This window comes from Scaptodrosophila lebanonensis, unplaced genomic scaffold (assembly GCF_003285725.1).
Source record: "Scaptodrosophila lebanonensis strain 11010-0011.00,11010-0021.00 unplaced genomic scaffold, SlebRS2 tig00000131-arrow-arrow-pilon, whole genome shotgun sequence".
In the NCBI taxonomy this organism is placed as follows: Eukaryota; Metazoa; Arthropoda; class Insecta; order Diptera; family Drosophilidae; genus Scaptodrosophila; species Scaptodrosophila lebanonensis.
This window is the reverse complement of record NW_022060584.1, coordinates 788932-803341: the sequence shown is the minus strand read 5'-3', so window position 1 is coordinate 803341 and position 14410 is coordinate 788932. Positions and strand designations below refer to the sequence as shown.

At 39.7% G+C, this 14410-nt stretch overlaps 5 protein-coding genes and 1 long non-coding RNA gene across 6 annotated transcripts; 3 read left to right on the top strand and 3 right to left on the bottom strand.

Annotated features, from left to right (window-relative positions):
- The first annotated feature begins 693 nt into the window (after positions 1–693).
- Positions 694–2014, top strand: LOC115628980. The gene is made up of 3 exons (XM_030525260.1): positions 694–797; positions 1226–1647; positions 1707–2014. Exons 1-3 carry the CDS (start codon positions 709–711, stop codon positions 1841–1843), a joined length of 648 nt encoding a protein of 215 aa, XP_030381120.1. The 5' UTR covers positions 694–708; the 3' UTR covers positions 1844–2014.
- Positions 2015–2810: 796 nt separating this feature from the next.
- LOC115628981 lies at positions 2811–3593 on the bottom strand. Its single transcript, XM_030525261.1, has 4 exons — positions 3574–3593; positions 3351–3517; positions 3114–3295; positions 2811–3016 (listed from the first exon to the last, which is right to left on the bottom strand). The coding sequence occupies exons 1-4, from the start codon at positions 3589–3591 to the stop codon at positions 2868–2870; spliced, it is 516 nt and encodes a 171-aa protein (XP_030381121.1). The 5' UTR covers positions 3592–3593; the 3' UTR covers positions 2811–2867.
- Positions 3594–7170: 3577 nt separating this feature from the next.
- Positions 7171–7537, bottom strand: LOC115629043. Its single transcript, XR_003995861.1, has 2 exons — positions 7484–7537; positions 7171–7425 (listed from the first exon to the last, which is right to left on the bottom strand). It is a non-coding gene; the product is annotated as an uncharacterized LOC115629043 (long non-coding RNA).
- A 1640-nt stretch (positions 7538–9177) lies between these two features.
- Positions 9178–10208, top strand: LOC115629027 (early nodulin-75-like). The gene is made up of 2 exons (XM_030525325.1): positions 9178–9273; positions 9334–10208. The coding sequence occupies exons 1-2, from the start codon at positions 9244–9246 to the stop codon at positions 10147–10149; spliced, it is 846 nt and encodes a 281-aa protein (XP_030381185.1). The 5' UTR covers positions 9178–9243; the 3' UTR covers positions 10150–10208.
- A 180-nt stretch (positions 10209–10388) lies between these two features.
- Positions 10389–13290, top strand: LOC115629001. Its single transcript, XM_030525287.1, has 7 exons — positions 10389–10510; positions 10573–10611; positions 10674–10766; positions 11669–11710; positions 11772–12035; positions 12099–12197; positions 12977–13290. The coding sequence occupies exons 1-7, from the start codon at positions 10448–10450 to the stop codon at positions 13217–13219; spliced, it is 843 nt and encodes a 280-aa protein (XP_030381147.1). The 5' UTR covers positions 10389–10447; the 3' UTR covers positions 13220–13290.
- A 61-nt stretch (positions 13291–13351) lies between these two features.
- On the bottom strand, positions 13352–14078 carry LOC115629002. Its single transcript, XM_030525288.1, has 2 exons — positions 14013–14078; positions 13352–13963 (listed from the first exon to the last, which is right to left on the bottom strand). The coding sequence occupies exons 1-2, from the start codon at positions 14067–14069 to the stop codon at positions 13412–13414; spliced, it is 609 nt and encodes a 202-aa protein (XP_030381148.1). The 5' UTR covers positions 14070–14078; the 3' UTR covers positions 13352–13411.
- Positions 14079–14410: the final 332 nt, after the last annotated feature.

Below are 14410 nucleotides of genomic sequence, written 5' to 3'. Positions count from 1 at the left end.
ATTATTTCCTCCAACATAATTTATAATAAAATATAGGTATTAACTGGTCCCATGATGTTATTTGGAAAAGTCGGTCATACAATTAAAAATAACTAGACCAGACAACAAAGACGCTTCTATATATAATTTCAAATGTCAACAATATATTTGTTTGGTCCACTACATCCATAATCACGATTATCGGCAATTTGCTTATGCAGCAGCAGCATATATACACAAGTAAGTACATAAGTGCATCACTACACGAATTTAGAAGTTACAGTTTTGAGTGCAGCTAGCCCGTGTATTCCAGAGAACTTCAACATTTAATTTTATTAAATTATACGAAAAATAGCGAAAATAATTTTAAATACTTATGATTAATTATATTATATATAATAAGTCAACATAATTTATTACTTATTTATTTTTGTTCATTTACTTTTATTTACTATTTAAAATATTTAAGTAAACTATTTCATTTTTAACCCAAGCAAAGCAATGGAAATTAGTACCCATTATTTATTTATTTTTATGTCACGTTTTAAAAATAACAATTTATTTTTGGCCATTGAAATCATAAAGAATAGCAATTAAATATTTTTAGTAAATTCATTTAAATCTACGTGCATCGACAGTGGCAGTTGAAACTAAACAATTCAAACGTTCTGCGATGTGCTCCATGCGATGTTAACTTGCCATCCCTGGGCGCAACTATCGTACATCGATATGGTTTTCTTTCGCAAGTGGCAACACCGGCCCTACACCCATGTGGCAGCGTTCCACAGTCGGCCATTATTTGCAACGAGTAGAAGTGGGTAAATGAGCAAAAGTGCTTAGAATCTAAATAATTTAATAATTTTCCACAAGTAATTCATAAATAAAGTTAATTAGAGAATATCTCGACGTGACATAAATCGCCTTCAGTCCAAGCAGCCGCCTGCGCATTTAAATAAATATTCGTAGATTGCGGACCCGAGTGTTTTTGATTACACAACAAGAATTGGCGTATTGGCAATGAAAAACTGCAGAATTATACGAAAGCAAACAAATGAAGGCTGTTTAATATGCCAGAGAGCCATAATTATAGTTTGATAAAGTCAGCCACTAGCCATTTATTGATTAATTGCCGCACGTATTGCGAACCAAGTGTTACATAACCTCGCCTACTGCGTCACACCTGCAGCCCCCGCTTGCTCCTACTTGTATTAAATAATGCTAATGATATCTTTTAATGCATTTGCAGCATTGTAACCATGGCTCTCAGACTAATCAACCACGCTCTGCGCCGCCAGTTGGCTGCTCAGCTGCCACGCAACGCCCAAGTCGGCAGCGTCGCTTCCGTCCACACATTGGACAAGATTGGCAAACGCGAGGTCGTTGGCTATGGCTGGAACGGCACCGCCTCCTATGCCGATCGCGTGGACTATCCCCTGCCCCCCATACGCTTCCGTGAGCCCAACAATGAGATCAATGCGCTGCGCGTCAAGGAGCAGGGCGACTGGAAGAAGCTGAGCCCACAGGAAATTAAGGCCCTCTACCGTGCCAGCTTCTGCCAAACCATTGCCGAAGTGCAGGCCGGCACCGGCGAGTGGAAAATGCATTTGGGCATTGGTCTGCTCTTCACAAGCGCCGCCATCTGGATTGCCATTCTGATGAACCTGTTCGGTGAGCCCTAACTGTCGGATTAAATTATTTATAATTCTAAACTCTGGGTCTTCCTTCAGTCTACGATGAGTTGCCCGTCACCTTCGACGAGGAGCACCAGAAGGCTCAGCTGAAGCGCATGCTTGACCTGGAAGTCAACCCAATTACCGGCTTGTCCTCCAAATGGGACTACGAGAACAACAAGTGGAAGAACTAAAGCGCACCCAGCAGCCCAGCAACAAATTCCAAGCTTGATGTTGTAGTTTTGTGTCTTACAGCCAGTCAGTAATTAAGTGAACAGTTAGCAGAAGTCTATGTTTAAGTCGCTCCTATGTTTCTTCAAGTCTAATACAATAGAGGCAGATATAAACAACAACATTAAACCTCATGGAATCTATATAATTTCATCAGCGAAAAGGTATACGAGTATATTCGTAGATATTGCGCAAACATTTCTATTAGAGCTGTGCTGGTTCGTAAATAGCTGAACAAGTTGCACAAACTTTTCGAAAAGACGAAAAACGAAACAAGTTTACAAAGTCAACTCGCTTTTTTGGGGAAATTAAAAACTGTACCCCTGATCTATTAGAGCCCAGGGTGTATCTTCCGTGAAGTTCGTCTAAAGTTTAACATTCGCGAAATGTGAACAGATTTATGAACAAAAATACTGAAGTTTTCTGCACCTCCGAATCTTAAAACGACAAAAAGATTTTTAGTATTCGTTTTCTCAGAAAGTAGACGAATTCCCTAGAAAGAAACATTCATCAATTGTGTTTACTTAAATATTAGATAACATGCTGCTGATACCTTCTACAAATTTGCACACTTATTAAAAAATAGCATGAAGTGGCATCATGATAGTAAAGGCGTTTTTAAACTAATTTCTATACAAATCAGAAATAATTGTATAATGCAACGCCAGCTCTGCTGACTTTTCCAAACAGATGGAAATAGCAGCAGCAATCGCACTCTATTGGTAGTGGGGATCGAATGATAGTTAATAAATAAATATAACAATAATGTAGTAGAAAATGTCATAAAGCAGGAAGCCAGGAAGAAAGAAAGATAATATACCAGTATGTTGTAGAATTTTTTATACGTGTTCCTAAGATATCTCCGGAAATTTTACCTCACCATACAGCTAACAAAGTTACCGACACTATAACTAAATCTTTGGTGTGCCATTTATAAGATGTATTTATACCTTTTATTTAAGCAACTGAACTATTTCATGCCTCAAATTAATTGGTTTCTGTATTTTGGAAATTTGATACGGCTATGAGATTTATGTTCTGATCGGCTACGACTGTGAGATTGACGACGGTGAGAGCTAGGGCTATGAGATCTACGCTGGTGTTGGCTACGTCTGTAAGGTTGACGGCGGTGAGGCCTAGAGTCATGAGATTTACGTATATGTCGGCTACGTCGATTGTCTTCAGCTTCGGCATTACTACTGTCTTTAGCTTCAGCATTATTACTGTCCTCACCTTCCTCATCCTTATCATCTTTTTCATCATCGTTTTCAGCAGACTCTTCTGTATGCTTCTCATGATACTGATCTTTTTCACCCGATGAATTCTCGTTTCTAGAATCTTTTTCAGCCTCTTCTTTAGTCCCTTTTTCAGTCTCTTCTGGCTTATCGGATTCTGAGTTCTCCGTCATATTGTAGCTGTGAGGGGAGAAAGTATTCAACTATTTGTGACTAGCCCCTCTTTACCACTTACTGATTGTACCAATCGTAGCCATTATATTTGGGACGGTGCATATTGTGGGGCCGCTGATGCTTTGGGCGATCGTTTGGCGAATGTTGTCTCAGGTCCCGAGTGTTATCCGACGCTTCTACTTCTAGGCAGAGGGCAAGACCTAAGAAAACCCAAAACAGGCCAAAACACTGCTGGGAAGAGTTAAGATTTTTGTAAATGTTTACTTCAAGCCGATTATACGAACCGCTCGCCTGACAGCCATTTCTGAAATACGACGAAAACCACTTTCTATAAACTATACATAATGGCAGTATTGTTACGCCGACTTACTACAGTATTTATTAGTTATATGGTTCCACTACACACTGTTGGTGACATTTCTTGCGAAACTTCTATTGAAGATCAAAATATGCAATAATATGTCTCTATTATTAATTTTGTTAACGGGAATGTATAATGTAAAGTACTATAGTATATAACCTTTTACGAATTAGTTGGAATTGTGGGTAATTAAACAATTTTGATAATAGGCCTTCAAAGGCAGTCGAGAGAATTAAGCCCATAGTATAGATTGGTGAATGGTCATAACTATTTAGGTGTGTTCATATTTTCTTAAAATGCATACTTTTTACAGAATGGGATTACATTTTGACTAAAAATATACACAATTCTTAAGACAGTATGTGTTTAAGTTTACAAATTGGTGCTTGTTCGCAAAATCCCATGGAATTCGAAGCAGAGCTATTTTGATTATACTCGTATAATCGATTCAAAATTACTTCAAAACCATAAGAAGGATAGGCCATGAAGATTTTATTGGTCTTGTAAGCCATTGGAATATAAACAGTATCGTAGGTGTTACGCCAATAATATGAAGGTAAAAAGAAGAAAGAACGCTACAGTCGAGCAAGCCGACAGTGAAATACTCTGTACCCACTCCAACAAATAAGAAAATACAAATTTGAATATTTAAAAAATTATTTTATGTTTGTTTAATATCCCAGATGAAAAGTTATTATTCTAAACTTCTTTCTTCTTTATATAAAGCTAGCACAAAAATAAAGGAAGAGAGAGAGAGTAGAATACAGAATAGAGTAGAGAGTAAACTACGAGTATAATATAAAGTAGAATACAAAATAGAATACAAAATAAAATAGACAGTAAAATACAGAATAGAATACAGAATTTAATACAGAATAGAATACATAATAAAATAGAGAGTAGAATACTATTCTATTTGTATTATACAGAATAGAATAGAGAGTATAATACTATTCTATTAGTATACTATTCTATTTGTATTCTACTCTATATTCTATTCTGTACTCTACTCTCTTTTCTATTCTGTATTATATTCTGTATTTTACTCTGTATTCTATTCTGTATTATATCCTGTAATCTATTCTCTATTCTATTATGTATTATATTCTGTAATCTACTCTCTACTCTAATCTGTTTTCTACTCGCTATTATATATATTTTCTATTCTATTCTGTATTCTATTCTATTCTCGTTCCTATTCTGTATTATCTTCTGTATTTTACTCTGTGTTCTCTTCTGTATTATCCTCTGGATTCTTTTCTCTATAGATTGGATTGGATAGTTTGGGTATACAAATCTATATATATAAACAGTTGGTGTTGCTGTCCTGCTGCTTCTGTTAACTGTCCTGTCGCGGCCACGAGGCTGCTTGGACGGAAAATATTGACGACGCCTCGTCTGTTCTTCAATGGCGTGCAACCGGGCGTATGATTGATATCAGTGCAATACAACCATTTGCTTAGCATTGGCGCCTTCTTTTGAGTGCATCTAATGGCCTTTAAATTGTGACAAATGTGCTGCCATTTGTATCAGGCTCAGCGAGCTGCTTGATTTAATTTCAGAATTAAAAAGAACTGTATTTATCCTTTAAACTGTCACCATATATTTTATGCAGTTTTTTTAGTTTCAAATAAAGCAACTTAAAATATAGCAACGTTTTTCCTTATTATTGATTTGCTGCAGGAAGCAGGATCTGATCTTTATCCTTCAAATTCAGGCAAACATAAATCAGCAGCAAGTCCTAAAAAGTCTCCTTTTTTATTTGCATTCATTTAGATACAAATTGCAGCGCTGCAACTTATTTATTTATTTAATAAATAATTCGCTTGGAACTCCGTTTGAACTCTTGCCAAATTGGTTTGAGCCCCAGCTGCTAAAAGGTGTGAAGATCGGCTAACATTAAGAAAAGTGTAGCATCTTTTAGGCGGCCGAATTTAATTTTAAATTTTTACAAAAAATTCATCTTGCTGCTGGTTTATGTTCGCCTGGTACTTCAGATTTTGGCTTTTAGCATTTGCAGGCGATTTTATAAATTTTAAGAAAGCCGCAGCTGCTCTCGGTCTTACTTTGCAAACTGGCTTCTTTGCTATGTACTAGGCGAACATAATGCAGCGGGAAGATGATTTTCAAAAAATTAAAAATAAATGTAAGCCAGGCTTCAAACCATTTAGCAGCCGGACTTCAAGCCAATTTGCCAAATTGGTTTGAGCCCCAGCTGCCAAAAGGTGTGAAGATCGGCTAACATTAAGGAAAGTGTTGCATCTTTTAGGCGGCCGAATTTAATTTTAAATTTTTAGAAAAATTGCATCTTTCTGCTGGCTTATGTTCGCCTGGTACTTCAGATTTTGGCTTTTAGCAAATGCAAGCGTTTTGGCCATCGGCCAAGCTGCATTTTTTTTTATTTATTAGTCAGCTTCCTACAAGCACCTTCTTCACCGCCCTTACCCATCAAACAAATAAAAGCTCCATTTAAATATATTTGAAGTCATTTTTATTTTCTTTTAAACAAATTTAATAAATTAATAATTATATAATTATTATTTATGTAAATTAGATACTTACATAAACCAAATTACCGATAGGAAATAAAATATATACGAAAAAGGACATCTATCATTATTATTATTATAAATTGTATTATTATTATAACACATTTAATTTCTTCGTTTGGCTCCTCGTTGCTTAAACATTTGTTTGCCATTTTCATTTGCTCATTTGGCAAGCTGTTGGAACTTCAAAAATGACATCCATAATTATTATTATTATAAATATTATTATTATAACTAATTTTATTAATAATATAATATTTTTCATTCTCATTTTTCTCATTTGGAGAGCTCCCGGAACATCAAAAAGGACATTCATTGTCATGAATACATATGCATATAAATAAATACATACATTTACATTTTATTATTATTATAATTAATTCTAATAGGATTATAATATAAGCAATTTCTTCGTTTTGCTCCTCGTGGCTTAAACATTTGTTTGCCATTCTAATCAAGCCAACATCTGCTCAGAAGATTGATTCTGCCGTTGGCTAATCGCAGAATTGTCCTTAGTGTTGTGTTTTTCCAAGAACAGTGATTGTCGGGGGACGAAATTTCATCTGCCCCATTTCATACTCTTTTGAGTGTAACATAAAATTTGAAATAAATAATTAAATATACATACGAGAAGAACGCTACAGTTGAGCAAGCCCGACCCTGTACCCACTCCCACAAATAAGAAAAACTAATTTTGTATTATTTAATAACTAATTTAAAAAATTTAATTAATTTTTTTACATAATACAGAAATAAGTCACATCAGATAAAATTAACAATCTTGATCTGGTGAATCTGGATAACAAGTTTGGTTATTCTAGCTCTTGTTATATATAATATGAGTTAGAAACTTAACAACTTAACTTTTGGTATAAACACAAAGCTCTACTATGTGTATAGAGAGAAGATCAATGCTTTCATCAATAAAAACCTTGACGGATTCCCTTAACCCCCAACACATTCTAGTACTCTTTGGATTACAATGCTATTTATTAACACTGTTATCAAGAAATAATATGAAACCGATTATGTATGATGTTCTCTCAAGTAGAGGTTCTGCCTTCTCTGTTTTGCCTTTCTTTGCGGAGATGATGCGCCTTCACGCGTTCGTTCCAATGCGCCCATCGAGGCTCGTGCTTGATGTTGTGAAAGCCGTCGTGAGCAGCAACGTGGCGAGGTTCCTTGAGCCGTGCCAACAGCATGGTGGGTAGCATACAAATAATTAGCTATAAATACTATATATTGTGTATATATACTAGTATATATGTGGCCGAACAGTCTTACCAAATCAACCACCAGCTGCATGGCTTTACATTCAACTACACAGCTACAAGCAAATGAATTGGCCATGGCTGCGAGGGTCTGAAATTAAAGCAACAACTAGAGTAGCTGAAAGACGTGACGAATCGATCTGGACTTGTCTGTCCGTATGAACATCAACATTTTTTACATCGTAATAGGTAGGGACGCCAAACTTGGTATATATATTAGTTTTATTGATGTGCAGACAAAGTTTATGACCAACTACTTATAGCGCTATTATTTTGTATAGCTGTCATGAGTTCGATCAGAGGAATAATTGCACTTAGTAGCACTTTTGTGTTTATAAAGAAATCTTGAAAAACTTTGTATTTATTAGCTTTTTTTAAACTTCTAGCAAAATGAATGCACTGTATCCTACAGATAGGGCAAAAATTACTTTAGGTATCAACAACTTTTCCCTTCATTACGATATCGCAATAAAACTCGACTTACTCTATCATATAGCTGCTATAGGAACGATTGAAACAATGAGAAGGACTGTTTTATTGACCCTCAATCGTGTCTGCATCATGATTGAACCCATCGTTCCAATGCGCCCAGAGCTTCTCGTTCTTGACGTTGTGGAAGCCGTCGTGGGCCTTAACGTGTCGGGAGCCGGGCATATGTCGCTTAGGCCTCTCAAATGGATGGCCGCCGTTTTCAGTTACCAGCTCCTCCAGCTCTTCCATGTCATATGGCGTGCTTGGCGGCTCTGTCGTCTCACTCTCCGCATCACTTCCTATGGTGGTTTCCGCAGGCTCGCTTGCAGAGTCGAGTCCTTCAACAGTTGTCATTTGTTCGGTCGCTCCTGGCTTGATAGTTTCGTTTCCATTCGCATTAGCTTCAGTTGCATTCGGGTCCTTTGTTTCACCTGCACTCGGCTCAGTGGCACTACCTGGTTCTCCAGAGGCGGCGGCCGCCGTAGTCTCGGCGTCTCCAGCGGCGGGCGCTGGACTCTCAGCATCGGCGGCGGCAGCCGCTGTAGTCCCAGCGTCGGCGTCAGCGGCGGCGGGGGCGGGGGCTGTACTGTCTGCGTCGGCGGCGCCGGCGGCGGGCGCTGGAGTCTCTGAGTCCGCGGGGGCAGGCGCTGGGCCCTCAGGTGGGTCTTGTGCCGAAACTGTTTTCAGCAGCACCAGTGGCAGTAAAATGTGTATTAGCTGCAATTATGAGAGCAGTCCTTGAGGATGCCATTGCTGTCAAATGCCTTCCCTGTGCTTGGCACTTTATTTTTGAGCTCACACTTACCAGTCTGCGAAGCTTCATCACAATCTTGTGTGGAAAAACACCATCGTTGGAGAAATGCCCCTTTTATAGCCATCGCTGGACATGCTCTACGAACAAAATCGATTTGGGCAGCCATTAAGTTTTATTACCATTGCATGGGCTATGGTGCTGGCAACAGGTTTGCCGCACGTTCTTGGTCCAATTTAATGTCAATGTCAATGCTGGTAGAAATTCCCAGATGCTGTGCATTACGCACACTGCCCCAATACATTATCTTCAAGCGGGGTTTTCGTCGCAACAATGAGCTGTTCGCGTCGTATAGTATACTTGTATATGTGTATAAGCATGTGATTTGATTTGTAGAAATAATCTTTAATTGGCGGTTTGCTGATTTACATATTCTGGACGCTGCTCGCTTTGTACGAATACTCGTAGTATATGACGGCTATAAAAGCGCTTGCTTGCTCATTAGCCGGCAATCAGTTTGCTTTGAAAGGTTGAAGAGAGTTGAAGCTACAATGTTTATGAAACTTGTATTACTTAGCCAGGTGAGAATGGTGGCTTCTGGGGACTTTCTAGGCCTTGACTCAATTGTCTTTCTCCTACAGTTGTTGGCGCTCAGCTTGGCAGGTGATGCCTCCGTCTACAGCGAAGAACACACATTGGATGACTCGGATATGTGGAATCCGCATTCTACAGAGAAGACTACAGTGCTGCCGGAAATAGCTGTTGTGGAGCAGGGGACGGCCAAGAACCCCACTGACGATTTGGATTCAGCGGATGATGGACTGGCACTAACAAATAATGTCAAGATTGCGGAGGAAACTACTATGCCAGAGCCAACAACAACAACAACATCAACAACAACTACCACAACAACAACTACAACTACAGAGAAGCCACCGCAGAAGCACGAGCCGCATCCACACCCACACCCCCATCCCTACCCACACCTTCACACGCCGTTTACATATCCGTATCCCCACTTACTGAACCAGCCATATCCAAAGCCCACGCCGGAAGTGCCGGAGTCGAAATCTGGCGATTCTACGCCCACGTCTGCTCAGCCTGGTTACCCACCTTACCCATCGGTGAATCCTCACTTCTCTCCATACCCGCAGCCACCAAACTATTTCCTTCACCACCATCATCGTAGTCCGTATTTCGGGCGCGGCTTTGGACCTGGTCTGGGCTTTGCTCCTCACTTCCCTGGCCCCCATTCCCATGAAGATGAGGACGAAGCTGACAGCAAGCCGTCGGACAAAAGTGATGAAGAAAGCAAACCCAAGATGCCGGAACTCGATAGCTTTCCCAAAATTAGCTACGGTTATCCCCCAGTCGCTATAGTGCCCCATCGGCCTTTCTTGCCCAGTTATCCCAGTCCACCGCGTGCTTATGGTTCACCCTACGGCTATGGACGTTAATAAGTCATCTAATTGTAGTCTTGAAAAATAAAATCAAATATATTTAATATGTACACCTACATGCATCTAGTACTTTATTGATTTGCAAGTCGTGAGCGCGGCTTTCCCACCATTCCATATAATCAATCGCAATTGATAACCCCGGGCGTCAATGCACTTGGAACACATCGTATTTCCCGTCAAACGTGTTAAAATGCGATGCGCTTGGCTTTAATTACAGCTACCAGGCCGCACAAGCTCACAGAACGCTGAAAACCGCTGTCTAGTTTAGAACTAATACTCTGCCGAAACCTCAAAGATGACGCCGTGCTGGACTCAAACTATTGCTTTACTGAGCGCGCTGCTGTTGGCCAAAGGGGCGGTGAGTCGAGAAAGGTCTCAACTTTAAACTAATCATAATTAATTGCATTTCACTGTACACAGTGCGGTGGCAGAACATCTGTGTTTCCTAACACCAGCAAGGTGAGTCCAAACGCAGTTATATTCAACCCCGAAACCCTTCAACTACCCATGTATATCTGCAGCATCTACGGGTCGCACGCGATACACGGAACATACCAATCGATAAGTTCCAGTCGATAAATGCTACGATGCAGGCCGTTGACGAAGACCCGCTGGTAAGTAGGATTAGTATTACGTAGATGCCATGAAGCTTGGTTTTTTGCATACAAATATTTGAAGCGTATGAAGTCACTTGAAAAGATTATCTGAAATTGAACAGAGGTCCTTTGGCCACTTGGCCACTGCGGAAGTACAGTGAACTCAACCGTGGACGTCGTTGTCTTCAGGAAGAATATTGTGAAGGTCGTTCAAAAACGGAAGCAATAGATGCTGCGTATAAGTTGATAATGGAAGATTGTCATGTGAGATACTGTGAGGTAGAGGCATCTTCGGAAATTTCTGAACTAAGGATTGGGCTGTGTTGGAGACTGCTTAGGCTCTTTGTTGTAGAAGTATTTTCTGGCAAATGATGTCCTGCTTCTTTGCAAAAACTGGTCCTGTCGTGTATTTATGATTTAAAGAACCTGAATTATGTACAACAATTGGTATGCCGGAAGTTGTTGGAGAATTGATGAATACAAGCCGCCAAAGACGTACTATTCTTCAACACAAAAATGATCGAACTTCCATCAATTTCAGCACTTCGAAGGGTGAATAGCAGGGTCGCCCGCCTAACTAGACGCCAAGATACTTCGTTTTATACCCTGTAGCAGAAGGGCTAAAAGGGCTTATTAGTGTTTGTGCAACCGAGAGAGAAGGAAGCATCTCCGATCAGATAAAGTTTACATATTCTTAATCAGCATGACAAGAGAATTTCCTGAATACAGCCCATAATTTGCTTCTACTATGGGCGCATATACAATGTAACTCAGTTCCAGAAGTTTGTCTAGGTACAGGGTATTTCACTGTCGGGCTTGCGGGACTGTTGCGTTATCTCTTGTTGTTCTCGTTAACTCTCGTTGTTCTCTCTTACTAAACCAAGTTCATCAGCTTGATGTATAACCCTCTCTCTTGACAGGATGCGACAGCAGCAGGTGGCACTGACGAGGAATTCGCTGTGGTAATATTTTAAAGAGCTATAATATTTAAAAGCAACACCTAAAGCTACGTCTATTTTGTAGGCCTCAACAGCGGAGGCGCGTCGTATTGGCGGTCCCTCCGATGAAAGCTCATCAGCCAGTCAAAGTTTTTTTAAAGAGACCAAATATAGTGGAAATAACAACGAAAATCGTCAGAATATTCCTGATAGTGATCCCAGATTCAATCAACCTTTTGGTTATCAGCCTGGTCTGCGCCCCGTACCCAGGCCATATCCCATCCCCAGCTCAATGCAACCACCCTATACAGGTTTTCGTCCAAACTTTGGACCCAGCACTATTCATACGGTTTGTAATACTACACTATGGTAGAGCTAAGCCAGCAAGCTAATATACTGGGTGTGTTTTCAGGGATTCCGCAACTCACCCATTCCCTTCCCGGTGCCTGGTTCAATGTCACACTCATCGAGGGGATTTCCCATTAGCAGTGGACCAAATGATGACGATATGGTAAGTAAAATAACAATCTAAGAGTGTCTTCAACTACCTATAATTGTAGAAGAATGTGAGCCAAGGCATAGGTTTGTCATATTCTACAATATTTGGGTAATGTGTGGACTTAGGGAAAGTATTTTACTTAGAAAGGAAGTATTTCCTTGCCACAAATGTTATTTATGAGATGTGATAATCACCAGATGAGCTGATATTGTACCCATAGCTAAACGGCTTTAGGACTGACTGAGAACTAGTTGAATTATTTATTATTAACAGGAGAGAGCTGCGATAAGTGTTTAGTTGTTTAGTTGGACTCTGCCAAATACTTGTATCATAGGCAATATTTGGGAAAACAACCAAAATATTTCCTTGGCTATACTTGTAATACACGATTCATACTCGACTCTTAATTGCTTAGAACAAAACAAAACCATGGTGAGCATGGAATACGGATATTCCCTTTAGTGACTTTTAGAAGCTCAGACACTATAGAGTTCTTCAAAAATATTTGAATATGATATAGAAATTAAAGATGATGATTATACAACTTATAACAGCTTTATCTTTCACGTTTCAGCATAAAAGACAACTTTACATATCCAAGTTGAAATTAGTTAAGATAGATAGATATTCCTTACGGCACTAACATTCTTGATAAATATTGTTTACTAAAGTCTTCAAAATTTTGATATAATTTCATATATTTTAGTAAATGCTCCCTCATTTAAAATAATTACACACAGGGAAGACTACGGTCTCTCAACAGCAACTCTAATATTTCAATATTTTTTCAGATTCCTCTAATGTCACGCGGCATGAACACCTTTCCCTATCCAGTTGGAAGCTCATTTGTGTCTAGACAGTCCTCGATGCCCACACCTTTCGGCTTCGATGGTGACTCTTCGGGTGGGTCATCGGGCAACTTCTTTCGCTCACAATCCTACAGCATTACGTCTGATGGCATGGGAGCCCCGCGCGTGGAGCACAATGTTTTTGATTCCCGTGACGGGTTTGGCATGCAATCGCGTAATTTTTAAACTAATATGTATTTACTTTAATGCTAGGTTGAAATCAATACTCGAATAAAGAAACCAATTAAACAAATATATATCTCGTCCATCAATTCGTAAAGAAGTGTGGGATCGCGATATTTTAAAAGACATTTGAACTTAAATTAACAATATTCTTATTGAAAAGTATCAAGCCATTTGAATTTAGTTCAATTGACGTCAATAGTCGAAAAATTCAACAAAATCTAGGAACAGTTCCATCTTCTCGTCAATATCGTGTTCATTTCGAAAAGAGGCCAGCCATTGGACCATCTTGGAGTCCTTTTGGCGCTCCCACTTGGACAAGCTATTGATATATAGCTGGACATGCTCTTCGATTCTACTTAAGGCGCCCGATATGCGCTCCATTAGGTATCCCTCGAAGTTATGAAAGCCATGCTGGTTGAGCAGCTCGGCCAGAGGCTCGCTGACCTCATCTGAGTCGAAGTCCAACATTTCCTCGAACTGATCGAGCAATTCTTCCAGCTCATCATATTCGTTGGTTCTCTTCGTGGCTGATATGAAATTGGCAAAGGCCTCGAGTTCTGGACTCTGCATTCCTGGATAAAAAGCCCGAGCATCGTCGATAATACCCTGCAGCAGCAGCGCGCCCTCCAACAAGGTGTCATTTAGCAGGGTGGAGAACTCCTTGTGGGTGTAGAGCAATAGTTTCTCGCGAGGTGTGGTTAAGATCTCGCTGAAATCGACGCTGGGCAGAAAAGGAGCCGCATACTACAACGAAAGGATTATCAAGCAACTCTTAACTGTTCTATACCCTTACCGCTGGAGATATCGCCCCGATGCTACAGAAAGTTATCAGAAATAGTACGACATGCATGTTGAGAGTTGAACACTTTATTGTTGACTGTTCAGCGACCCTGTGCTGCGCACTTCCTATAAATGGAAGGACGGCAAGCACGCAAGTGTCTTCGCAGCTTCCCAAATAGCAAATTATTCCGAGTTGCGTCACACGCGAGATACTCTATAGCCAGCGGAATAAGCAATTGCGGTCTCTAGACGACGCAGGAAACAAAAAGATGTGATGTCTATAAGAAAGCGCTCGTATTTATTTCGCCTATATAGGGAATTACGTATTTGAAACATTCTGGCTTCAGAATAAAAATAATTTTTCTCAAAACGCAAAAAAAGTAGTTTTCAAAACTGTTTACAGAAAAAATA

What these genes read in the sequence shown, in the direction of transcription:
- LOC115629001 (XM_030525287.1), top strand. Translation starts at nt 10,448, where the DNA reads ATGACGCCGTGCTGGACTCAAACTATTGCTTTACTGAGCGCGCTGCTG. An exon ending in TGCTGTTGGCCAAAGGGGCG is followed by an intron (nt 10,511 to 10,572) that starts GTGAGTCGAGAA and finishes CACTGTACACAG; the next exon opens with TGCGGTGGCAGAACATCTGT. An exon ending in CTGACGAGGAATTCGCTGTG is followed by an intron (nt 11,711 to 11,771) that starts GTAATATTTTAA and finishes TCTATTTTGTAG; the next exon opens with GCCTCAACAGCGGAGGCGCG.
- LOC115628980 (XM_030525260.1), top strand. Translation starts at nt 709, where the DNA reads ATGGTTTTCTTTCGCAAGTGGCAACACCGGCCCTACACCCATGTGGCA. An exon ending in TTTGCAACGAGTAGAAGTGG is followed by an intron (nt 798 to 1,225) that starts GTAAATGAGCAA and finishes ATGCATTTGCAG; the next exon opens with CATTGTAACCATGGCTCTCA. An exon ending in CATTCTGATGAACCTGTTCG is followed by an intron (nt 1,648 to 1,706) that starts GTGAGCCCTAAC and finishes GTCTTCCTTCAG; the next exon opens with TCTACGATGAGTTGCCCGTC.
- LOC115629027 (XM_030525325.1), top strand. Translation starts at nt 9,244, where the DNA reads ATGTTTATGAAACTTGTATTACTTAGCCAG. An exon ending in AACTTGTATTACTTAGCCAG is followed by an intron (nt 9,274 to 9,333) that starts GTGAGAATGGTG and finishes TTTCTCCTACAG; the next exon opens with TTGTTGGCGCTCAGCTTGGC.
- LOC115628981 (XM_030525261.1), bottom strand. An exon ending in GGCTACGATTGGTACAATCA is followed by an intron (nt 3,296 to 3,350) that starts GTAAGTGGTAAA and finishes CTCCCCTCACAG; the next exon opens with CTACAATATGACGGAGAACT. An exon ending in AGATGATAAGGATGAGGAAG is followed by an intron (nt 3,017 to 3,113) that starts GTGAGGACAGTA and finishes TCATGACTCTAG; the next exon opens with GCCTCACCGCCGTCAACCTT.
- LOC115629002 (XM_030525288.1), bottom strand. Translation starts at nt 14,069, where the DNA reads ATGCATGTCGTACTATTTCTGATAACTTTCTGTAGCATCGGGGCGATA. An exon ending in TCGGGGCGATATCTCCAGCG is followed by an intron (nt 13,964 to 14,012) that starts GTAAGGGTATAG and finishes CTTTCGTTGTAG; the next exon opens with TATGCGGCTCCTTTTCTGCC.